The sequence below is a fragment of the Bufo gargarizans genome, chromosome 1, assembly GCF_014858855.1.
Source record: "Bufo gargarizans isolate SCDJY-AF-19 chromosome 1, ASM1485885v1, whole genome shotgun sequence".
Classification (NCBI taxonomy): domain Eukaryota; kingdom Metazoa; phylum Chordata; class Amphibia; order Anura; family Bufonidae; genus Bufo; species Bufo gargarizans.
The window spans coordinates 187,859,381-187,886,459 of record NC_058080.1 but is presented as its reverse complement, the minus strand read 5'-3'; the positions used below and the strand labels follow the sequence as shown (position 1 = coordinate 187,886,459).

General features: G+C 47.5%; 1 protein-coding gene across 4 annotated transcripts in view; it reads right to left on the bottom strand.

Moving 5' to 3' along the window:
• The window catches only part of ZNF827 (zinc finger protein 827), a 230,424-nt gene extending 203,699 nt beyond the window's left edge, over positions 1-26,725 (bottom strand). For all 4 annotated transcript variants that reach the window (XM_044300432.1, XM_044300441.1, XM_044300449.1 and 1 more), the window contains exon 1: positions 26,311-26,725. In XM_044300432.1, coding sequence (XP_044156367.1) covers positions 26,311-26,353 — 43 coding nt within the window. In that variant the 5' untranslated portion in view covers positions 26,354-26,725. The remainder of the gene's footprint in view (positions 1-26,310) is intronic.
• Positions 26,726-27,079: the final 354 nt, after the last annotated feature.

Genomic DNA, 27,079 nt, shown 5'->3' with positions numbered 1-27,079 from the left:
TTTTTTTATCATTACACATATTTTACAATAAATTACCATTAAGCATATTGTTTCATTTTTCAGGTCATTAACATTTTACTACAGTTTAATAAAAATATATGTAATTATTAGCTGTCATTTCACACAACTATTACAGTACTGATTCTTTGAAGACTATCTGAACACCACTTCTATTCCAGAGAGCCACAGAATAATATTCTACAACACGCCCGGGTTGTTTCTCTTCCCGATGCTCTTCATCATGGTCAGTGACCATGATTAAATGCCTTATTGAGCTGGTGGATCAGTGAATACGCCACTGTAAAAGACAATTCCAGGAATGCCTGAAACCCTCATTATGTCATCAGAAGGTCTCCCTGCTAGAGGAATGCCAGTAGGGTCTAGTAAGAACAAGAGCAGCTGGCCCCAGTACCCACAGTGTCAGGTCTGCCTTACGGATTGGATCCAAGCAGAAGACGCACGGCACTCTCACCTTTAGGCCTCTTTTACATGAACGTAAGGGCTCCATGCCCATGCTGCGGACCGCAAATTGCCGTGGGGCAGCCGCATGCAGATCGCAGACCCATTCACTTGAATGGGGTCCGCGATCCGTCAGTTCCGCAAAAAGATAGAACAAGTTCTATCTTTTTACGGAACACCACTGAAGCACTCCGTTGCATTCCGCACCGCATCTCCGGATTTGCAGACCCATTCAAGTGAATGGGTCCGCATCCATGATGCAGAATGCACATGTCTGGTGACCCATGTATTGCGGAACCGCCGTATGCGGCCCGCAGCACAGACACAGAGCACTTACGTTCGTGTGAAAGAGGCCTTAGGGTGCCTGCAAACTATGCACGTTACACGCATTTTTTCCGTGTGGAAAAACTGCAGCGTAAAACAGTCCCAGCAGAGTGTATGAGATTAGACAAATCTCATGTACTTATTTCTTTTTTACTTAGGTGCGAAATTGACCTGCCGCACTTCAATTGTGTTTTTCTTGTGCAGATTTCACCCTTTTTAATGGAATGGTGAGATCTGCATCAAATCCGCACCAAAACCCGCATAAAAAAAAATCCACCAAAACGACGTCAGTGCAGATTTGTGTGTGGGTTTTTTTGTGCCGTTTTGGTGAGGATTTCATGTGGATTTTCTGCACATACATCTGCACTGTGTCCCCTTACAGTGGGTTTACATGGCCCGATTGTCAGGCAGATTAATGAGGGTCAACGTTCCTACGAACACTCCTTCCCAATAATCTGGCTGTCTAAAGGTGCAGCCAATCACCCGATGAACGAGCAAAACACTCGTTCGTGGAGGAAAGTAAATGATCATTTCTGGGCAGCAGATCTTGCAGTCTAAACAGTGATCTACTGCCCAGAAACCATGATTCCGTGTGGGGACGAGTGACCGCAGTAGCAATCGCTCATTCTCATACTGTGGAGGAGACAGCTGCAGTAAATGAGCAGCCAGTTGTAGGGAAGGAGCGCTTCCTGCTGCTCCTCAGAGCATCTTTCGCTAAAGGGTTTAATCCCAATCTTTTTATCCAAATAGGATAAGAAATACCTATACCTAGGCCATACAAACATGCAGCCTATGGCACCCACCCAGAAAAAAACAAAAAATACTAATCAAATACAGATGCACAACACATTTTTTGTTTAATTTTTGTATACTGTATATTCTAAGTTGTCCATTTTTCATTTTTTTTTTTTTTTATAATTAAAAGGGGCTTGCAAAGTTTAGAAGTTATTACCTATCCAAATGATAGGGGATAATTAGCTTATCGCTAGGGGGTCTGATCACTGAGACCCCCACAGATCCAAAAATGGTGTCCCATTCCCTCTATCTGATGGAGTGGCATGTAATGCATGCTCCCTGCCACTCTGTTCATTCTTGACTGGCACTGGAGATAGCTGAGCACTGTATATCAGAGGATACAAAAAAAAAAAAAAAAAAGGACAAATATGTGAAAAATGCAAAAGGAATGTGTGATACATTTAACCCATTGACTAATGGCTCATGCCACCAAACATAAGGGCACTGGCCATGTACACCATATTGACTGGAATGTGTCCATGAACTGCAAGATACGGTAAAAGATAGGACATGTCTTGTCTTTTGCAGTGTGGAGTCACAGACTCGAACGCCCTCGGAAAGCAGCCCCAAGTGCACACGACCATTGCCAGTTCCTTGTGAACCGCTATTTGTAGTCTGCAGCATGGGCACAGAGCCCTTATAATGGAAATAACTGATTAAATAACTGAACTCAACCTAAGGCCTCTTTCACACTACCATATGCCCTCTGAGACATACGGTCTGTGAGCGGGCCATATGTCCCGGAGCGGCATTGATCGTACGCATGGGAGTACACAGCATCAAAGATTACAATGAGGCTGTGCACGTCGGGCCGTCCGCGGGGCTATTGTCCCGCACTCATATGATCAGATGAGTGCGGGACAATAGTGCCATGGGCGGCCCGACGTGCACTGCATCATTGTAATCTATGACGCTGTGTACTCCCGTGCGCACGATCAATGCCGCTACGGGACATATGGCCCGCTCACAGACCGTATGTCTCGGAGGGCATACGGTCGTGTGCAAGAGGCCTTATATGGGCAAAAAACAGGAACATGTTACGAAAAAAATAATAATAATCACCAAGCACATTAAAATAACAAAAAAAAGCATATAGGAACGTAAACGTGAATAATATACCATACTAATGTACTGGCAAGATGTTTCTTGTTTTTTTGTCAGGTATTTCTTTTTTTTACATAACAAAGCCATTGTTAAAGGGGTTCTGCCAAATACGAATGCTATCACCTATCCAAAGGAATCTGACCTATCTGACATTGGTGGCACGTCCTAGCGATATGCCAGAACAGCCTGCTGGAAACGTTTACCAAAGAAGTGAATGTAGCCTTACTGTGTTAACCTTACTGGATAAACATTTTAATATTTTAATAGTTAAGGCATTTTCAGATGTGGCAATAAAAAATTTATTTTTTAGTTATTAATTTTTATTTGTAAAATAGGGAATGGGAATAAGATTTTTTATATTTTTTCAAACTTTTTTTTTCAGTCCTCTTAGGGGACTTCAACAACCGATCAGTAGATCACATATACACTAGACTGCAATGGTTTACCACTGCAGTCTATGGTAAAATCACAGTGGTGTTGTGGATATGAGACTGAAAGATCTGAAGCCATTACAAGATGGCGCTGGCATCCAGGACCACTCCGCACTTATCTATAGTTTACATTCCTTAGCTATGCTAATTGCGCAGAACTGAAAAAAAACATTTTTGTATAATGACTAATGGAACAATGCCCCGAGCCTCAGGGGGACGCCCCCTCTGATGTACATATATACTGCTTCTAAAACGAGAGATTTATGCTTTGATCCTGGAGAGGTGTCAGTGTGGTTTTTCTCCGCCGTGCACAACTCACTAACAACTTGCAATTTGGAGCAGGCAGTTGATAAGATAGCACAGCTTGTGTGCATCCACAGCAGTGGTATGCCACTAGGATATGCCGTCAAAGTCAAATAGGTGTTGGTCTCAGAGGTGGGAACCGCACTTATCTGCAGAATGGGCCCCGAAAGTGAAGGAGAACAGAACACGCATGCTCAGCATGCTCTCCATTCGTTTCCATGGGAGCTATGAAAATAGCCGAGGGAGGTGGGACTCGCACCTATCTGACACCGGTGGCATATCCTAGCGATATGCCATCAAAGTCTAAGTTTATAAAACCCCTTTAAGTCATCAGAAGGCTCCAGGCTACAATACCAATTTATTGGCTTTTAGGGCTCATGCACACGACAGTATTGCTTTTTCAGTGTTTTGCGGTCCGTTTTTTACGGATCCATTGTTCCGTTTTTTGTTTCCGTTGTGTTTCCGTTTTTCCGTATGCCATATAAAGTATACAGTAATTACATAGAAAAAATTGGGCTGGGCATAACATTTTCAATAGATGGTTCAGCAAAAACGGAACGGATACGGAAGACATACGGATGCATTTCCGTATGTGTTCCGTTTTTTTTGCGGACCCATTGACTTGAATGGAGCCAAGCACCGTGATTTGCGGACAAGAATAGGACATGATTTATCTTTTCACGGCACCGAAATACTGAAACGGAATGCACACGGGGACACTGAAATTAATGGTTCAGTATATGTTCCGCATACTGAACTCAAAAAACGTCCAGTATACTGAACGCAAAATACTGTCGTGTGCATGAGCCCTTAGGCTTAGTGTGTGATCTGTGGCCGTATTACACGCAATACACGGCCACAGTTCCGTGTGCATTCCGCATCACGGATGCGGACCCATTCACTTCAACAGGTCCGCAAATCCGGAATCGTGGAATGGCCGCATGGGACGGGACCCCTCGGAAGCACTACGGAGTGCTTCCGTGCGGTTACGTCCCGTACCCCCGTTCCGCAAAAAGATAGAACATGTCCTATCTTTTAGCGGAACGGACGGATCGCGGACCCATTAAAGTGAATGGGTCCACGATCCGATGCGGCTGACCTACGGCCGGCGATCGTGCATTGCGGCCCGCTATTTGCGGGCCACAGCACGAGCACGGGTCACACACGTTCGTGTGAACTCGGCCTTAGTCTGCTCCTAGTAAATGACCACTACATATACAGTGGTTGCCACTGACCATGGCATCTAAGGGGTTAAATGTCTATCACAGTTATGCACACTGCCAGCCAGCACAATGTTTAAAACCTCGACTTCCACCACACAGGTATGGTGGATGTCATAAATGGGTTAAAGCTATGTCCACCTTTGCAAGCACTTTTTTTTATTGCTTCAGTACAATTAAGGCTACTTTCACACTAGCGTTCGGGCGGATCCGTTCTGAACGGATCCGCTCATAATAATGCAGACGGAGGCTCCGTTCAGAACGGATCCGTCTGCATTATTTTTAGCATAGAACAGCTAAGTGTGAAAATAGCCTAGTACGGATCCGTCCAGACTTTCAATGTAAAGTCAATGGGGGACGGATCCGCTTGAAGATTGAGCCACATTGTGGCATCTTCAAACGGATCCGTCCCCATTGACTTACATTGAAAGTCTGGACGGATCCGCACGGATCCGCACGCCTCCGCACGGCCAGGCGGACACCCGAACGCTGCAAGCAGCGTTCAGCTGTCCGCCTGTCCGTGCGGAGGCGAGCGGAGCGGAGGCTGAACGCCGCCAGACTGATGCAGTCTGAGCGGATCCGCCTCCATTCAGACTGCATCAGGGCTGGACGGCTGCGTTCGGGTCCGCTCGTGAGCTCTTCAAACGGAGCTCACGAGCGGAAACCCGAACGCTAGTGTGAAAGTAGCCTAATAAAATGAAAAATAAATCAACCTTGCAGTTTCTGGTGTAAATAATCATGAATGAGGCAGGGTCGGAGAGGGAGGTGTAAAATGCAAAATGCGACTAGAAAAGTTGCAATTGCATAGAAAAATGAAAAGCCAGCCTAAAGAGTGCCTCCTACTTTAGGACAAGAGAGACTCTGCTCACAACACTTGTAGTGCAGATCTGATGTACACCGCAATCCAAATTATAATGCAAATTGGATTCAAGTGCCATAAAGATATAGGGGGAGATTTATCAAACTAGTGTAAAGTAGAACTGGCTAAGCCTACATTCACACTAGTAGTTTTGCTGGATCCGGCAGGGATCAGCAAAAACTCTTCAGTTACTGATAATTCAACTGTCTGCATCCGTTATGAACGGATCCGGTAGTATTATCTTTAACATTTCTTTAACATAGCCAAAACGGATCAGTTTTGAACACCATTGAAAGTCAATGGAGGACGGATCCGTTTTCTATTGTGCCAGAGAAAATGGATCCACCCCCATTGACTTGCATCCGGGGGGGTCAGTTTTTCCATTTTTCACAGGACGGAAAGCAAAATAAAACATGTTGCGGTTTGCTCTCCAGTCTGGGAACGCATGCATTTTGGAGAATTCCGTTCTGTTCAGTTTTGTCCCCATTGACAATGAATAGGGACAAAACGGAAGCGAACGAACACTCCAAAATCAGTGCCCAAAAACTCTATGTGAACTGGCCCTTTGAAGGATGTTCCACATTATTAAGCAGGTCACAGGTTTCAAGCAATATGGGAAAGAAGAAGGATTTCTCCGCTACCAAAAAGCATCAAATACTGCAATGCCTTGGACAAGGTACGAAAACATTAGATATTAAACTGAAGCTTGATCACCGTACTGTGAACAAAGTGGGGGGGAAATGCGCATGCGTCTTATGGGGCGAATACTAATGAGCACTTCCATTATGAAAACGCTCATTAGTACCGGAGGACCAGGAAGCAGTGAAGGCTCTGTACTCACCGTTTCCAGGTCCTCGCTTGTTGGCTGTGAAGGCTGTGCACAGCGTGAGGGCGCTCTGTGACCTCACGCTGTGTGCGCCAGTTCACAGCACAGCCGACAGTAGGAGGAAGAGGATTGCGATGTAGTTGAGGAGTGGCGGCGTCCAGGAGCAGGAGAGGTAAGTGTTCTTTTATTTTATAAAACATGAGGCTGCTGGGGGCTGAGAGGCATAATGGCTGATATGGGGGCTGATGAGAGGTATGGGGCTCTTATCAAAAGTCTGATTGGGGGTCATTTACATTGGGGTCTGAGCTGAGGTCTGATTGGGGGTATGATTTGAGGTCTTATTAACATTGGGGGGTCTGATTAGGGCTGTCAGCTGAGGTCTGATTAACATCAAGACCACCTGATTGGTGGTGTGACCTGAGGTGTAATTAAAAATATTTTTTTCTTATTGTCCTCCTCTAAAACATATGTGCGTCTTATGGGCCGATGCGTCTTATAGGGCAAAAAATACGGTACTTGATGACTAATTTTTAAACAGCCTTGCTTACTGATGAGTGCCGTGCAAATCTGGATAGTCCAGATGGATGGAGTAGTGGATGGTCGGTGGATGGCCACCATGTCCCAAGGCTGCAACGTCAGCAAGGACGTGGTGGAGTCCTGTTTTGGGCCAGAATCATGGGGAGAGAGCTTCTAGGCCCCTTTAGGGTCCAGCGAGGTGTGAAAATGACCTCGGGAAAGTATATAAACCGCTTCCTTCCATGGTACAAAAAAAAGAACCCTGCCTTCCATAGCAAATTAATCTTCACGCATGACACTGCATCTCATGCTGCAAAGAATACCTCCTCCTATGGGCATAAAAGGAGAGAAACTCATGATGTGACCACCATCCTCCCCTGACCTCAACCCTATTGAGAACCTTTGGAGTATCCTCAAGCAAAATATCTATGAGGGTGGGAGACTGTTCACATCAAAACAGCAGCTCTGGGAGGCTATTCTGACAACCTGCAAAAGAAATCAAGCTGAAACTCTTGGATGCAAGAATCGTGAAGGCGATATCAAAGAAGGGGTCCTATGTTAACATGTAACTTGGCCTGCTAAGATGTTTTTGATTGAAATACCTTGTGATTTCAGTAAATGTGACCTATTAAAACTGCAAATTCAACAAATGACCATTTTCAGTTCTTTACAACCTATAAAATGTTTGGAAACTCTGTTTTGCATAATAATTTGGAATAATTAGTATTTTGAGTTTTTTTTTATTTGTGAAAAAATAAAATACTGTTATCATCGGGAGGTTTGTTCAATAAAATGCGATTTATACTGTAACGGTTGATGACTTGAAAATTATACTGCCTGTCATTTGCATCAACCATTTAGGAAAATCAGAGAAAGATATAATTTGCATAATAATTTGGAACGCTGTGTATGTATTAGCAGCGAGGGTCAGTTCGCAGTGTTCGCCAGCGAACACATGAAGCTGCCATCTTTAGTAAGGTAGACTCACCCGTCCAGCGATGCACAGGTAAGCCCTTACTTGTGCCTGTGCCAGGAACCGGTGTTCCGGAATTTTCTGCTACCCACATCACTTCCAGTAGTGACGTGGGAGGTGTGTCTCTCACCTCGGCTTCTCATTGGCTCTGCCGGGGGTTTGCCGATGCAGGCGTGGAGGATTCACCCGTAGCGTGAACGCGCCGAAGGTAGCATAAAATTCTGGGCCACTGCGCATGCGCGGAAAAGGGCCGAAGGTAGCAGAAACATCGCAGTGAGACATAGAAAAGGCTGGTATGAAATGCATAGTCAAACACTGTACTCTTCAGGACAAAGGGATCCTGAAAAAAAAAAATATATATATATATATATATATATATATGTTTCTGCATGTGCTGGTAATTTACAAGTGTGGTCTACAGCACGGACCAGGCTGTGTATAAGCCCTTGAAGGAACAATTAAAGGGGGTGATCAGCGGGGGGTGCTCTCGCTGATTTAATGTTGATGACCTATCCTGAGGATACGTCATTAACAGAAAAAACCTGGACAACCTCTTTAAACTAAAAAATATACAGTACAGACCAAAAGTTTGGACACACCTTCTCATTCAAAGAGATTACTTTATTTTCATGACTATGAAAATTGTAGATTCACACTGAAGGCATCAAAACTATGAATTAACACATGTGGAATTATATACATAACAAAAAAGTGTGAAACAACTGAAAATATGTCATATTCTAGGTTCTTCAAAGTAGCCACCTTTTGATTTGATTACTGCTTTGCACACTCTTGGCATTCTCTTGATGAGCTTCAAGAGGTAGTCACCTGAAATGGTCTTCCAACAGTTTTGAAGGAGTTCCCAGAGATGCTTAGCACTTGTTGGCCCTTTTGCCTTCACTCTGCGGTCCAGCTCACCCCAAACCATCTAGATTGGGTTCAGGTCCGGTGACTGTGGAGGCCGGGTCATCTGGCGCAGCACCCCATCACTCTCCTTCATGGTCAAATAGCTGTCACGGACGGTGTACAGAAAACAAGGCAAAGCAACATGTATAAATGACTCGCTGGATCCGAAAGCTAAGGAACCAAGGGAGACCCCTGCAGAAGACCTGGCACTTTCCCTGGCTGCTCAGCCTATGCAAAGATCCTAATGGTGGAGGTTTGCATATCCACGAACCTTGACTATAAAGCCCTGAGCACCCTACAATAGTGAGGGGGCACGACCACCGGCTCCCTACACAAGATACGGAGGGAGTCAGGGTCACCTGGGATCCAGCAAACAGAAAATAACAGATAAAGGTACAACACTTAGCTTTGTAGCAGGCAGGAGAACAAGGTCAGCATGCACACACACTCCAGGAAGAAGTATAGGCCGCCCAGAAAAGCATTCTGGGGAGGAATTTAAAGGGAAGCAATTAGTCCAACACATGACAGCTGAGAGAGGCTAACGAGAGGAGGAGCTGAATACCACAACACAGAAACTCAAGGAGGAGGTTCTGAAAGGCCTCTGTCAGAGCTTCTCAGCTGTCTGGTTGTGACAATAGCCCTTACACAGCCTGGAGGTGTGTTTGGGGTCATTGTCCTGTTGAAAAATAAATGATGGTCCAACTAAGGCTACTTTCACATTAGCGTTCGGGGCTCCGCTTGTGAGTTCCGTTTGAAGGCTCTCACAAGCGGCCCCGAATGGATCCGTCCAGCCCTAATGCATTCTGAGTGGATGCGGATCCACTCAGAATGCATCAGTCTGGCACCGTCTGTCCTCCGCTCCGCTCAGCAGGCAAACGGATCCGTCCAGTTACAATGGAAGTCAATGGGGGTGGATCCGTTCGAAGGTGACACAATATGATGCATTTTTCAAACGGATCCACCCCCCATTAACTTTCAATGTAAAGTCTGGACGGATCCGTCTGAATACAAATTGTACTTACACTTTTTAGTAAAATATAATGCAGACGGTTCCGTCTGAACGGATACCATCGTTTGCATTATAGGAGCTGATCCGTCTGTACAAACACCAGACGGATCCACTCCAAACGCAAGTGTGAAAGTAGCCTAAACGCAAACCGGATGGAATAGCATGCCGCTGCAAGATGCTGTGGTAGCCATGTTGGTTCAGTATGCCTTCAATTTTGAATAAATCCCCAACAGTGTCACCAGCAAAGCACCCCCACACCATCACACCTCCTCCTCCATGCTTCAAGGTGGGAACCAGGCATGTAGAGTCCATCCGTTTACCTTTTCTGCGTCGCACAAAGACACGGTGGTTGGAACCAAAGATCTCAAATTTGCACTCATCAGACCAAAGCACAGATTTCCACTGGTCAAATGTCCATTCCTTGTGTTCTTTAGCCCAAACAAGTCTCTTCTGCTTGTTGCCTGTCCTTAGCGGTGGTTTCCTAGCAGATATTCTACCATGAAGGCCTGATTCACACAGTCTCCTCTTAACAGTTGTTCTAGAGATGTGTCTGCTGCTAGAACTCTGTGTGGCATTGACCTGGTCTCTAATCTGAGCTGCTGTTAACCTGCAATATCTGAGGCTGGTGACTCGGATGAACTTATCCTCCGCAGCAGAGGTGACTCTTGGTCTTCCTTTCCTGGGGCGGTCCGCATGTGAGACAGTTTCTTTGTAGCGCTTGATGGTTTTTGTGACTGCACTTGGGGACTCTTTCAAAGTTTTCCCAATTTTTCGGACTGACTGACCTTCATTTCTTAAAGTAATGATGGCCACTCGTTTTTCTTTACTTAGCTGCTTTTTTCTTGCCATAATACAAATTCTAACAGTCTATTCAGTAGGACTATCAGCTGTGCATCCACCTGACTTCTCCACAACGCAACTGATGGTCCCAACCCCATTTATAAGGCAAGAAATCCCACTTATTAAACCTGACAGGGCACACCTGTGAAGTGGAAACCATTTCAGGTGACTACCTCTTGAAGCTCATCAAGAGAATGCCAAGAGTGTGCAAAGCAGTAATCAAAGCAAAAGGTGGCTACTTTGAAGAACCTAGAATATGACATTTTCAGTTGTTTCACACTTTTTTGTTATGTATATAATTCCACATGTGTTAATTCATAGTTTTGATGCCTTCAGTGTGAATCTACAATTTTCATAGTCATGAAAATAAAGAAAACTCTTTGAATGAGAAGGTGTGTCCAAACTTTTGGTCTGTACTGTATATAATAAAAAAAAATAAAAAAATGCAGAGAAAAAAATATCCCAAGGCTACTATTACTATCAATTTTTCTCCTTTCATCCTATTTTGTCTCATATTACAATCAAAACAGAAATATCTAAAGAAATCTGTCCTAAGAAATCCCTACCGATAGGATAATGTTGACCAATCCAGAGGATAGGTCACCAGTAAAAAAAATATCTCAGAAATTTCCTTTAAGGGCAAATCTCTAGGGTCGTCAGGAAAGAGGGGCACTTCACAGAGAATTAGATTTTTCACCTTAGGCTACTTTCACACTCGCGTTTTGGGTGGATCTGTCATGGATCTGCAAAAACGGATCCGTTACATTAATACAACCGCATGCATCCAACGGATCCATTTGTATTCTGTCTTCTATAGCCATGACGGATCCGTCTTGAACACCACTGAAAGTCAATGGGAGACGGATCCGTTTTCTATTGTGCCAGATTGTGTTAGTGAAAACGGATCCGTCCCCATTGACTTACATTTTGCGTCAGAACAGATCCGTTTGGCTCAGTTTCGTCAGACGGACACCAAAATGCTGCAGGCATCCTTTTACATTCAGAATACATTAGGGCAAAACGGATCCGTTTTGGACCGCTTGTGAGAGCCCTGAACAGATCTCACAAACGGAAAGCCAAAACGCCAGTGTGAAAGTAGCCTTAGTGCTGCTACTGGATACCTGCTTGAAGAGTCAGGGCATCCTGGTTCAGTCACACCAGAAATGTCCTACAACACAAGCGGAAAGTTCAGCAATGCACCCGCCCCTGTGCGGCTTCAGTGTAATAGTTCAGTCCGTACTGGTATTTATGACCCTGACCCCAGGAGCACCTTCTTCTGCTCAGCTTGTTCTTTCTTCCACATTCCTCAGAGTCTCTGGGCAGCAGCAGATGAGTGGAGCAGAGCCACCGGGTGTAGCTGCTGCTGTATTCAGCTTGATAGTCGTTTCTGATCTAAGCCTCATTCACACATCCGTGTCCTTGCTTAAATCTGTGAAAAGGTGGTCAGTGATGCCTCCGTGAAGATGCCCGTGGGTGGTCCATGAGACAGTTTTTTGCTGTCCATGCGTCATCCATGTTTCACGACACTGTGCAGCTAAAAAAATTTTTTAAAAGCATCTCTTCCTAATGATACATGAAACATGGATGACATCTGTGGTTTTCATGGACCCATGGACTATAATGGGGATGACTGACAAAATAGAGCACGCTTCTGTGCTGACCACAGACCGTGGCGAAAAAAACTGACGTGTGAATGCACCATTAAAATGAATGGGTACATGGGACACTGACATGTGAATGACACTTTATAGTGCCTGGTCCGGTGTTATGTGCTAGGACTCCTTCAGCTTCTCCAGAAGGTATGTATATTGTGGTTTATGAGCATATTTCCCAAGTAAGGCTACTTTCACACTTGCGTTCGGGGCTCTGCTTGCGAGTTCCGTTTGAAGGCTCTCACAAGCGGCCCCGAACGGATCCGTCCAGCCCTAATGCATTCTGAGTGGATGCGGATCCGCTCAGAATGCATCAGTCTGGCACCGTTTGTCCTCCGCTCCGCTCAGCAGGCGGACACCTGAACGCTGCTTGCAGCGTTCGGATGTCCTCCTGGCCGCGCGGAGGCAAACGGATCCGTCCAGACTTACAATGTAAGTCAATGGGGACAGATCCGTTTGAAGTTGATACAGTATGGCTCAATTTTCAAACGGATCCGTCCCCCATTGACTTTCAATGTACCTAAACGCAGGTGTGAAAGTAGCCTAAGGCTTCGTTCACATCACCACTCAGCCTTTCCGGTCTCCTGCGCCGTTTAGGCTGGATTCGGCACATAACTGAGCCTACGGACCCCATAGACTATAATGGGGTCCGTTAGGTTTACGCTCAGAAGATGATTTTGGAGCGGAGACAAAAGTCCTGCATGCACTACTTTTGTCTCCGCTCCAAAATCATCATCTGAGCGGAAACTTAACGGACCCCACTATAGTCTATGGGGTCCGTAGGCTCCGTTCGGCTCAGTTATGTGCCGAATCCATCCTTTCCGTTCTCCTGCTACTAAACGGCGCAGGAGAACGGAAAGGCTGAACGCTGATGTGAACGAAGCCTAAGGATGGGTTCACATCACGTTATTATACCACATATGTATAGTATTTCTTGCGTTTTAATACAAAAAAAAAATAATTTAACTTTGAATTTTTTTTTTTCTTCTTTTCATCGCCATATTCTGAACCCTATAACTTTTTTGCAGTTACGTGTATGGAGCTGTGTGAGGGCTAATTTTTTTTGCGAAGCGATACCATTTTGGGGTGCGTATGACTTTTTCATCACTTTTGTGGAAGCTACCAAAAAAACAGCAAATCGGCAATTTAGACTTTTTTTTCTGTTTCGCCGTTTTTATATTTTAATAGCATGGGCATTTTTCGCACACGGCGAAGCCCACGATCATTTTTATTTTTTTGGGGGGGGGGGGGGGGGGGGAGGGGCGAATTGAACTTTTATGTATGAGAAATACACTATGGGGGGGTCATGGCAATGGCAGGGAAGGGGATGTGCTGGCAGGTCTGTCTCATTCATCATTTTGTAGGCCTGGTTTAGGGGTAGAAAATGGTCTTAAATGTAAGAACACAATGAAGCTGTCTTACATTTAGAATCGGCAGTGGATACGTGAAATGTATGCCTCTACATAACTTCGCCAATTGGTCTTAATAAATGTGCTCCTATGTTCCTATGGAGCTAAGAAGGCCGCAGGCACCCAGCAGCTATGGCACCCGCTCAAGAGCGGGCCCCATTTTTAAATGCCTGGCCGACAACGTAAATTTGCTTTGGGTGGTCGGGAAAGGGTTAATTATATACGTTAGAGAGAAAAAAAAAAGGATGCAAAAGTGCAGTACAAAAAGTCAGACAAAAATAATGTATAAGTTAACGTATATATTTTTACATACTCTCACTGTATGGCATCCATTTAACATATACGCTTTTTACATACGTTTAACGCAAGACAAACACGTGATGTGAACACAGTCTAAGGGGGAGATTTATCAAACTGGTGTAAAGTAGGACTGGCTTAGTAGCCCTTAGCAACCAATCAGATTTCTCCTTTCATATCCCAAAGGAGCTGTGAAAAATGAAAGGTGGAGTCTGATTGGTTGCTATGGGCAACAACCCCAGCTCTACTTTACACCAGTTTGATAAATCTCCTCCTAAGAGCCCTTGCACACGACCGTGTGCCCTCCAAGATATACGGTCTGTGAGCGGGCCATATGTCCCGGAGCAGCATTGATCGTGCGCGCGGGAGTACACAGGGTCATAGATTACAATGATGCTGTGCACGTCGGGCCGTCAGCAGGGCTATTGTCCCGCACTCATAAGATCATAGGAGTGCGGGGTGCCTGATGTGCACAGCATCAGTGCAACCTATGATGCCATGTACTCCCGCGCGCGCAATCAATGCCACTCCGGGACATATAGCCCGCTCACAGACCGTATATCTTGGAGGGCATACGGTCGTGTGCAAGGCCCCTAAGTCTTTACCTTCAGCTTATTTTAGTCGTATCTGTGTTACAGCGCCCATATAGGCTGCCACCCAACTCTCCTAAAATCCGGAATGAAAAACTTGTCTAACAGGCAGGCTTCACAGAGGTATCTGGGGAAGCTGGGTGGCAAGGGATAGAGGCACCATTACTGCGCCCACAGAGGTAACCAGCTTTCCTACAGGCCTGTCTGTCTATTTAACTCCTTTCCTGTAATAAGGCTACTTTCACACTTGCGTTGTTTGATTCCGGCAGGCAGTTCCGTTGTCTGAACTGACTGCCTGATCAGGCAAACTGTATGCAAGCGCATGTCATTTTTTCTGACTGATCAGGCATTTTTCAGACTGATCATGATCCTGATCATTCAGAAAAATGCCTGATCAGTCAAAAAAATGCATTGCAATACCGGATCCGTTTTTCTGGTGTCATCAGGCAAAACGGATCTGGTATTTTTTTTTTTCTCATTTTTAAAGGTCTGCACATGCGCAGACTGGAAGGACGGATCCGGCATTCCGGTATTTTGAATGACGGATCCGGCACTAATACATTCTTATAGAAAAAAATGCCGGATACGGCATTCAGGCAAGTCTTTCCGTTTTTTTCGCCGGAGATAAAACTGTAGCATGCTACGGTTTTCTCTTTTGCCTGATCAGTCAAAATGACTGAACTGAAGACATCCTGATGCATCCTGAACTGATTTCTATCCATTCAGAATGCATGGGGATATGCCTGATCAGATCAGTATAGAGCTCCTAGGACGGAACTCTATGCCGGAAAAGAAAAACGCTAATGTGAAAGTAGCCTTAGTACTATTATAAAATTGTAATATTAAAATGTAACAACTTTTGTATGTTTCTACACCTGTATAACCGCACACAATCAGTAATGCCATAGATGCATACAATATGACTGTAATATACAATCAGCATTGCATCTGTGGTGCCAAAATGATCAGATTTTATAAAATGCTCTGGAACATTTTGGCAAACTTACTGAATGTTATCAGTCACTGTATGGCGGTGTTATCCAGTCACATTGAGGTGGTGTTATTCAGTCATGGTACAGCAGTGTTATTTACACACTGTATGGCGGTGTTATCCAGTCACACTGAGGTGGTGTTATTCAGTCATGGTACAGCGTGTTATTTACCCACTGTATGGCGGTGTTATCCAGTCACATTGAGGTGGTGTTATTCAGTCATGGTACAGCGTGTTATTTACCCACTGTATGGCGGTGTTATCCAGTCACATTGAGGTGGTGTTATTCAGTCATGGTACAGCAGTGTTATTTACACACTGTATGGCGGTGTTATCCAGTCACACTGAGGTGGTGTTATTCAGTCATGGTACAGCGTGTTATTTACCCACTGTATGGCGGTGTTATCCAGTCACATTGAGGTGGTGTTATTCAGTCATGGTACAGCGTGTTATTTACCCACTGTATGGCGGTGTTATCCAGTCACATTGAGGTGGTGTTATTCAGTCATGGTACAGCAGTGTTATTTACACACTGTATGGCAGTGCTATCTTATCATGGTACATTTGTGTTATTTACCCACTGTATGGCGGTGTTATCTAATCATGGTACATTTGTGTTATTTACCCACTGTATGGCGGTGTTATCTAATCATGGTACAGCAGTGTTATTTACACGCTGTATGGCGGTGTTATATAATCATGGTGCGGTGGTGTTATTTAGTCATTGTATTAATTATTTGGTGGCATGGCTCCCTATTGTATACTGCACTATGAGCGGTATAAACATTCATTAATAGCAGCTCCAATAACATTCATTTTTACAGCATGGCAACTGATAATACGAGTCTCCTTGTTAATCTTCTGCTTTGACAACACTGACCATGACCAATTATCATGGAGATAGTTGTTGAGCGTAAATGGGCCTTTAAATGGGGTGCATTCAGGCTTAGTGGGGAGGGCAGTGTGAATAGTAAATACAGTCCTGCCGGTGACCCTATGGATGACGGGGAGGGGGTGTCCCCTTCAATCATGGTCCCAGCCGTTCATGGAGGAGGGCACAATGATATATTCCCGCTCCTCCTACTACAGCAATAGCAAAAGACTACTCTGTAGACTGAGGACCGCTGACACCCACTGTCAAAAGGCAGCGTGCAGATGGCTGTGAGAGGGAACCTGTCCCCAGCGACCTCCTTATCACGCTGTCTGCATAGACACATAGCTCTGGTTCACCTGAATTAAAGGTTTGTTTGATCCGAGGCTCTGTTGCCGAGCTACAATACTTTTTCTTAATATATATAAAAAAATAAAAATAAAAAAAAATAAAAAAAAAAAAAAAAAATATATATATATATATATATATTTGTGGTCATGGCTACGGCCAAGAGGTATCCGAAGAACCCTAGGGAGAAAACAACAGGAACAACCTAACCCAGCTAGGCGTGTCTTAGCTGACCTGACTAAATGGCTTGTTGTGTGCCCTAAGCCATGATCGTGGGTAGGCCTATAAGTGGGCATACCCTGTGGAAATGAGAAGATAAGGGAGGGAGGGTGGGGCACCTGAAAACACACACCTGTGAGTGAGGGTGTGGCTCGTATATGAAGAGCCTCCGCCCCTCCCACAAATGCAGGCTGACTAATCAGCCTTACCAACTTGTGGTCATGGCTACGGCCAAGAGGTATCCGAAGAACCCTAGGGAGAAAACAACAGGAACAACCTAACCCAGCTAGGCGTGTCTTAGCTGACCTGACTAAATGGCTTGTTGTGTGCCCTAAGCCATGATCGTGGGTAGGCCTATAAGTGGGCAAAAACCAAGCCAAGTAGGGTAGAAAAGGAATTTGAATGGCATGTACAAACTAATCCCCAAGCCAACTGCAAGGCATCCGGGATCTAGAGCGAAAATTCGGGGTATGTGAGGCAAGACCAGTAGGAAACCTACAACCCATCTTGTGGATGACAAGGCCAGAGACATGATGCTCAATATTGCGGATACTGCACCAAAGCGGAATGGAGGACCGAGAATACGTTGTGAAATGGATCATAAAAACCAACTGAAACTTGTAAAGTTTGGTTCTAGTGCGAGTACTGGCAATGCCCTAGCGTCAGGAGATCGTGGGACCAAAACCTAACTGCCTAGACTATGCAGGAATGAGGGCCAAAAAGAACCATGTAGATAGGAAGAGAATCCTTGAATAGTTACCCAGACAACAGCTATCCGCGCTTTGTTCTACTGTACGCCCCTGAGAATTGTTTTTACGCTTGAGACGTGAAGACCGACCTACTATCTGAATCTTCTACCGTGAGAAAATGCTGGACCTTGTCCAAAATCCGATTCAACGTGGTTGTAGGGAGTCGGAGGTTAGTGCGGCAAGAAGCTATGAAGCCATAATATACAAGATTCTGTCTATGCCCTCCCATGAGTGAGGGAATGCAATGCAATGAAGCTACTGGCGAAAATGAATTCCTGGTCGTGGTAAAAAGGCAAAGACTTTGCGTGGGGACCTGGTTGACAAGATATGATCGACTACAATCAGAGACTGAAATGCTAGAGCGAATTGCCCTACTTGTTCTTCCTCTGGCAGGACCTGAACGAAAGCATGAACAATTAAAGAAAGACGAAATATCTGCGTAAGACATGACAATAATGCTGTAGGGCGAACCGGACCAGTTTGCGGTAAAAACATAAAATGAGCGATCAACATGGATTATTAGGAAATTAGGGAAGCAGGTATGTATGCGATGCATAGGGGCCAAATCAGCCTAGAAGCCATGGGGCCGAAGCAGTCGTGGGGCCCCCGAAGCCATGGGGCCGAAGCAGTTGTCGGGCCCCGAAGCCATGGGGCCGAAGCAGTCGTGGGGCCCCCGAAGCCATGGGGCCGAAGCAGTCGTCGGGCTCCCGAAGCCATGGGGCCGAAGCAGTCGTCGGGCTCCCGAAGCCATGGGGCCGAAGCAGTCGTCGGGCCCCCAAAGCCATGGATCAACATGGATTATTAGGAAATTAGGGAAGCAGGTATGTATGCGATACATAGGGGCCAGCCTAGATGCACAGATGGACAACCAACCAGGCAATCAGCCCAGCAGGACTGAAAACAGTCGTCGGCCCCCCCGAAGCCATGGGGCCAAAGCAGTCGTCGGGCCCCCGAAGCCATGGGGCCAAAGCAGTCGTCGGGCCCCCGAAGCCATGGGGCCGAAGCAGGTCGTCGGGCCCCCGAAGCCATGGGGCCGAAGCAGGTCGTCGGGCCCCCGAAGCCATGGGGCCGAAGCAGGTCGTCGGGCCCCCGAAGCCATGGGGCCGAAGCAGGTCGCCGGGCCCCCGAAGCCATGGGGCCGAAGCAGGTCGCCGGGCCCCCGAAGCCATGGGGCCGAAGCAGGTCGCCGGGCCCCCGAAGCCATGGGGCCGAAGCAGGTCGCCGGGCCCCCGAAGCCATGGGGCCGAAGCAGGTCGCCGGGCCCCCGAAGCCATGGGGCCGAAGCAGGTCGCCGGGCCCCCGAAGCCATGGGGCCGAAGCAGTTCGTCGGGCCCCCGAAGCCATGGGGCCGAAGCAGGTCGTCGGGCCCCCGAAGCCATGGGGCCGAAGCAGGTCGTCGGGCCCCCGAAGCCATGGGGCCGAAGCAGGTCGTCGGGCCCCCGAAGCCATGGATCAACATGGAGCGATCAACATGGATTATTAGGAAATTAGGGAAGCAGGTATGTGTGCGATACATAGGGGCCAAAACAGCCTAGATGCACAGATGGACAACCAACCAGGCAATCAGCCCAGCAGGACTGAAAACAGTCGTCGGGCCCCCGAAGCCAAGGGGCCGAAGCAGACGTCGGCCCCCCCGAAGCCATGGGGCCAAAGCAGTCGTCGGGCCCCCGAAGCCATGGGGCCGAAGCAGTCGTCGGGCCCCCGAAGCCATGGGGCCGAAGCAGTCGTCGGGCTCCCGAAGCCATGGGGCCGAAGCAGTCGTCGGGCTCCCGAAGCCATGGATCAACATGGAGCGATCAACATGGATTATTAGGAAATTAGGGAAGCAGGTATGTATGCGATACATAGGGGCCAGCCTAGATGCACAGATGGACAACCAACCAGGCAATCAGCCCAGCAGGACTGAAAACAGTCGTCGGGCCCCCGAAGCCAAGGGGCCGAAGCAGACGTCGGCCCCCCCGAAGCCATGGGGCCGAAGCAGTCGTCGGGCCCCCGAAGCCATGGGGCTGAAGCAGTCGTCGGGCCCCCGAAGCCATGGGGCTGAAGCAGTCGTCGGGCCCCCGAAGCCATGGGGCCGAGTTTATTTTATTTTTTTAAGAATTATAACTATGAAAAGTGACATGAATAAGGTGCACGTGAATTAAACCATGAGCCTGACCGATGTGGCAGGCGATACCCAAGATAAACTACGTGGCCTGAATAACATGCAAGGCGAAATATCGTTAGGAACGAGACCTGACCGACGTGGAAGGTGACCCCAATAGTTCAACTGCATGACCTGAAAAGACGAAGGGAAACGTGACAGAAAATGGAGATAATAACGGACATTAACTAAAATTAATAACATAAGCTGGCAAGCAGGTAAAGATATGAGTCATTCAAAAGCATAGCTGCACAGGTGGACAGACCACCATTGGTCAGACCCCTGAAGCCATGGGGCTGAAGCAATTAAATTAAGTAATTAAAACGTAAGCCGGACCTGATGGCATATGAAGCGACTTGAATGATTGGATTGGCTAGAAGGTGGCCTAAGAAACATCACTGCCGACAGGTGTTAAAAATATAGACATTAGTAATCCGAAGCACGTGCGTACATAAAACACTAACCACCGCGAACCATAAACGTAAACATGAAATGCCAGAGGCATTCTCTAAGAGAAGTCTCATATCGTGACAAACAAATGAACAGCTTGTGAAAACATAGCAGGAAACGTACTCCTAGCGGCCCACTGACCTCCGCTGAGGAGCTGTTTGGTGAACTGGGGCAGGAGACCAATCTGAGTGAATACGAACCAGAAGTAACAGGAGACCAGTCTGAGTGATTATGAACCAGAAGTAAAAGGAGACCAGTCTGAGTGACTATGAACCAGGATTAAACAGAAACTAGGCCTATGGAATGTGACAGACCACCAAGGAAGGGAACATAAGCCTGAAAAGAACGCAGTTATGTTTGTCAGGAGAGAGGTACCAGAGCGGTGGGTGCAGACTGCCCCGGTGAGATTGAGCAAAACCATGATGTAGCAATAAACAGGAGAATGCAGCTTTGAGTGGGAGCAGAGTACAACACATGATGTAACAACAAATGGGTGAATGCAGCTTTGGATGTGAGTGGTACCTAAAAACATGGTATAGGCGCAGCTCTGAGTATGGGTAGCACATGAAAAGCATGGTATAAAGCAGACGTGTAAATACAACCTGAAAGCGAGCAGAGTATTGACGTGATGCGAAAGCAGACATGTGGACGCAGCTCTAGTAGTGAAAGGAGTATAGGACAAGATGTGAAAAGCAGACATGCGGACGCAGCTTTGGATGTGAACGAAATATTAACTTGATGTGACCGCAGACATGGAAAGCGGCTTTGGTGAGTGGGGTATACGACCTGGTGTAGCAGTAGAAGTGTGAACACAACTTTGGGTATAAGCAGAGCATGAAAATTGGTATAACCGCAGCTCTGGTTGTGAGTGGAGCAAGGTGGGAACACCAGGGTGGTGCGTCCAGAGCATGAAAACGGAGTAACAGTAGCAGCTATGGCTGTAAGCAGAGTATACAACATGTAATAACAGGCATGTAATACGGATCCGGCTGTCGGCTGGGGACGGAATGAGATGTAACAGCCAACAGGTGAGTGCAGCTTGAATGTGAGACCAATCTGAGTGAATACGAACCAAGAGTAGAAAAGTGCAGTACAGTGAAGACGTGCGGATGCAGCATAAGACATTAAATAAAAGCCGAAAGTGTAAATGCCGCTCAGGATAACAGCGGAGCATGAAAGTATGAGATTGTGGATAAGCTCTGCCTGTATATGTATGTTTAAATTGTACTGGAGCTGTCATTTGGCATTTCCGGGCACTAGAGGCCGCTGTTTTGCAGCACAGTCAGCATGCTTCTGGGTGAACCAGTAAGTGTTGATCTGACATGGTGGAAGGATTGTGCTGTGAGGGGCTGAATCCGATTCCATCCTGGCTTGCAGATGTCCGGCAGTGAATGGACACTCAAAGGAAGGAGAGTATCTGCTGTCCCCTGTCAGGATCCAGCGCTTTGAAAGAGAGGTTGTCCCAGGAAGACCAGTTCCAGTGTATGGACAGAAAACCTTAGCATCAAGCAAGGCCGCACGGTTGCTGAGAGCTTGGTGGCCATCCTGGGTAAGCGGCATCCTAGGGCCCAGAACGGATGCAGGTCAGTACACCTGATTACCAATTGTACTTCACTGTTTGGCGCCTAAAGTAACGAGAGACTAGCCTAGGCCTTGTATTAGCTAGTTAGATAGGGTTATAGCTTTGTTAGGCCTTACTGTACTGGACTGCAGCGCAGTAATTGACTTGCAGGCTCTGCTGCGTCTGCCACCGGTTAGGTGTGTCTTCTATAGCGGCACAGTGCGACTTGTAGGCTCAGCTGTGTACGCCAGCAGGCTAGGCCTGTCCCTCGGACAGGGACGGTGACTGTGGGCCTGGGGTATTACTTATACTGTTTGTACTTGTGTTAATACTGTTTCCAAAGTAAAGTTTATATTCTTGCATATAAAGCTGGTGTCAGTGTTGCTTCCATGTCTGTGACTTTGCTGTATCCTGGGGAGCCCACCCCGGTACACGGCTTACGAAAGTGAAATACATGAAGTTTAAAGATGGTGGTAGCGGGGGGAAAGGGGGGGGGGGGAGACACATGGCAAGGAACAGCTACAGCAAAAGGCCTAAACAATAAACACTGCATCCGATCTCCAAACATGACGTCACGTGCAGCCCGGGTAACTCTTACTTCAGCCGGATTCCTCATACGAGACGAACGAAGCAAAGTGAAACTTGTAAGATTTATAGGAACCAACTCTTATTACCAACAACCAAAAATGAAAAGCAAATGGAAGTATTTAGGCCCAAACGAGCAAACCTGAGGTAGCAGATTCTGAGGCGAAGCCTCCCGTTCGCTAGCAAAGTCGGATCCGACCGGCCTGGAGAGACGGCCCCGGCCCAACCTACTTACGTAGTATGACGCGTGCATGCTACGGTAGCAGAGAGCAAAATAACAAGCTCTATTCTGGCTCCATGCTGCAAAGAAAGACTCCTACCACCAGAGAAGCTAGTGTGCTAATGACACCCAGCAGCAGCTGTGCACCTGAAAACACACACCTGTGAGTGAGGGTGTGGCTCGTATATGAAGAGCCTCCGCCCCTCCCACAAATGCAGGCTGACTAATCAGCCTTACCAACATATATATATATATATATATATATATATATATATATATATATATTAGGCCTTTGGTGCAATTGCCGTTGCTCGTGTTGCACTCAAGTGAGACTCATTTCTGTGGCCATCCCCCCCGTCCCCCGGCTGCTTTGATTGACAGGGCAAGACAGTGGCTGCGCAGTGAGGGAGGGGCTGGCCACAGAAAGGATGGAGCTTGTGTGCAACAAGAGCAACGGTGATGCCCTTATTGCACCAAAAAGCCTAATTTGCATATTAAGATAAAATATTACTTGGATCAACAAAAAAACAAGAAACATTTTAATCAGGCGAGACACTGCTATATGTCTATGCAAACAGTTTGATAGGGACAGATTGCCTTTAAGAGGTTAATAACGTCGCTATAACTATCAACTTGTGCTTTCATTTCCAATCTGTTACTTTCAATACACAAAATAAGTTACAAAATGTCTTTTGTCCATTTTTTCTAGGCACGACCACCGCTGCTGGACTGCAAGGTGGTCGTGACCCCTGGAGACGAGCAGTGTATAATGTGATGGAAAAATAAATCCAGCCAGCAAAGGAAGCAATATGGCCAATCACTATAAAGGGTCCATTCACACGTCCGCAATTTTTTTCCGGATCCGTTTCTGGATTTTGCGGACCCATTCATTTTCAATGGAGCCAAAACGGATGCTATGTTCTGTCCGCATTTCCAGATCTGCAATTCCGTTCCCGAAAAAAAAAATCGATTATGTCCTATTCTTGTTCGCAACTGCGGACAAGAAAAGGCATTTTCTATTATAGTGCCGGCGATGTGCGGTCCGCGAAATGCCGAACGCACATTGCTGGTGTCCGTGTTTAGCGGATCCGCAAAACACTTACGGGCGCGTGAATGGACCTGAGAGACAAAGAGCTGGACACACAACCATCCCTATATGTCCCAGGGCCGAGAAACAGAAGCCAGAGGTTTCTTTAACAGACACGGTGCGAGCACAAAGGGACCTTCCAGGCCACAGTGACGGAGCTAAAATGGAGAATGAGTCAGAGCCGGAGGGAGTAGCTGAGGTCGGGGTCAAGGTCACGTGGTCTGCGTCTCCTGCTCAGCAGAGGTCGCCGGGCCCCGCTCACTCAGATACCGCTCCGCGGGGATTAACCCCTTCAGCGCCTCCTCACCCGGCTGCTACCTGTGACACACAGCTGACACTCCATGCAGGAAAGACCCTACAACGCAAAACCTCTGCTCGGGAAACTGGCACAGTAAGAAAAAAGAGGGATAAATGAAGAAAATCTTCATGTTATGGGTGCAGACGGGCACCTCAGCCTAATGCCAAGCACTGGATTCGCCCTGCAGACGCAGGAGCCCTCACTGCCAGTGTGAGGTGATCGGAGACATGCATCCATATATTTATGTTATGGATATTGATCGGGATCTGTCTGCAGAGAGCAAATGGCTGCAAATGGAGAGCAACAACCTGACCCCTCCCTCCCCTCCCCCAACCTTGTGAACTTCAGGTGACCGACTGTGGCTTTACATACACAGACATGTCCACATCCTCAGCTGAACCATACGTGGAGCTGCACAATGACACTGTGCCTGTAGTCAAAGGGCATCTGCCAGTCTAGAAATTAGGTGACAACCCCTGTGCCCGCAACCCCACACTGAGCCTTCCCGGCCAAAGAACCAAGGATCGCCTGGTATAATGCAGGAAGGGCACTGCACATGTCAGTAGGGTATCAGGGGTGCCCGAAATGAGAGCTGGTACTGGATTTATAGAGCACGGGCCAGATCTACCCCGTCAATGATTGGGGCAGTTTACAGGGTACAATTCACCCACTACCTCACCACTAATGCCCCAGGCCAGATCTACCACTGTCAATGATTGGGGCCGTTTACAGGGTATAATACACCCACTACCTCACCACTAATGCCCTGGGCTAGATCTACCCCCTGGCAATCTAGAAGGTATAATATACCCAGTATAATGATCACCACTACAATGCCCCAGGCCAGATCTACCCCGTCAATGATTGGGGCAGTTTACAGGGTATAATACATTCAGTATGTCACCTCTATAATGCCCCAGGCCAGATCTACCCCGTCAATAATTGGGGCAGTTTACAGGGTAGAATAAACCCAGTATATCACCTCTATAATGCCCCAGACCAGATCTACCCCGTCAATGATTGGGGCAGTTTACAGGGTATAATACATTCAGTATGTCACCTCTATAATGCCCCAGGCCAGATCTACCCCGTCAATAATTGGGGCAGTTTACAGGGTATAATAAACCCAGTATATCACCTCTATAATGCCCCAGACCAGATCTACCCCGTCAATGATTGGGGCAGTTTACAGGGTATAATACACCCACTACCTCACCACTAATGCCCTGGGCTAGATCTACCCCCTGCCAGTCAAAGGTAGAATACACCCAGTATAATAATCACCGCTACAATGCCCCAGGCCAGATGTACCCCATCAACGATTGTGGCAGTTTACAGGGTACAATACACCCACTTCCTGACATCTATAATGCCCCAGGCCAGATCTACTCACTCAATGATTGGGGCAGTTTAGGGGTCATAATACACCCCCGATGATGGATGCCCTTTCAAAGACAATCATGATATCTCCCAATGAACCCCCTGTGCCATTAGCATAAGGAAGCCTTGTGCCAATGTACAGGCACCAAGGACTGTGCCAATGTACAGGCACCAAGGACTGTGCCAATGTACAGGCACCAAGGACTGTGACAATGACTCGGGTCATAAAGGTCGAGACGTCACTGACATGTCATGGGATTCCTATGGATCCTAACAACTGCCCTCTGCCCTGCCTGTGCCCACACAGAGTGACAGCCTGGCCAGTGATCCTGGGCTGGAAGTAGCAGGAAAAGTTGCATGGAGCAGAGAGTGGCAGCAAGGCCAGTGCTGTGGAAAGTATTGCCAGTCTAGGAGGGCACGGGCTGACTCATGTGACCCCTTCCTGTACCCAGGGATTCCTATACACAGCAGACACCCCTTTTCTCCCTCCTCTGCTCGGCCCACCCCTTGGGTTTCTTGCACAAACCTCCTCCTCAGCCTCCCTCCCCCTTGCATCTGCTGCTGCCTCTCCTCCCGGGGCCGACAGGCTCAGCAGCCGGAGCTGGCCGCAACCTTTACCCGGGGACAGAGCCCTATTGATTCCGCCAGAGCCCAGCACCAGCCCGGGGAGCAGCCTGCGAGGGCAAGGTGGGGTGACGGCTGAGGCGCGGGAGGAGGGGGCGCTCCGTGCACAACACCCAGAGACTATTCTGAATAAAATGACTGAATAAATAGCCAGTACAGGACGGCTGCTCTCCACAACATGGCTGCCCTGCTCAGCCAGCACACATAACCCGTCCCCGTCACCTCTGTAACCCTAAACGAGCAGACAGCCGCACACAACCCCGGCACTTACGTGAAGGCAGGCGCTTGGGCTGCTCCTGCTTCCTCCGGGGCATTGTGTCCCCTCACAGTGGGCGCTATGTGGAGCCAGCCGGGGGGTTCTCCGCGTCCATCACATTCTCCTCCTCGGTGCACATGAGACGAGAGGATGAGGGAGCAGCTCCTGCGGGCTCCGGAGTCAGGGCGCTCGGTCCTTGCACCTGGCTTGTCCTCCCCTTCACCTCCCTCCCCCAAGTCGTAATAAATATTCCTCAATGGATGTGATCTATACGTGTGTTGTGTGTATGGAGGGGCGACATGATGCTGAGGAGCCGCGGCTGCCGTGTCTATGGCTGCTCCCTGTGTGTCTTCAAGCCCCTAACACTAGTGCAAGGATCAAAGGGCAGCAGTGGCGGCGGTAGAGCGCACACACATATGGAGGGGCAGCCTCCCAGCCTCAGACATCCAGCAGACAAGCTCACAGCCAAGGCTGGGTCACAGTGCAGAGCTGCCCTAGGCTCTCTCCTCCTCCTCCCCTTGCACTTTGCACACCCTGCTCCCCTCAGCTCCTGTAGGGAGGAGGTAGACATGTGCAGGGACTGCAGTAAAACACTCTTAAGGTTAATGCCAGTCACAAAGCCCAGCTTCAGGCTTCACACAAAACTTCTTCCCCCGCAGGATGCTGAGCTCCCTGCTTCTCACCATGCAGACACTGTCCTCAGGGGTCAGCAGGGAGGACACCATGGATGGCTGATGGCAGCAGCAGTGAGACACCCACTGCAGAGGTCTGGTCATGGCCAGGA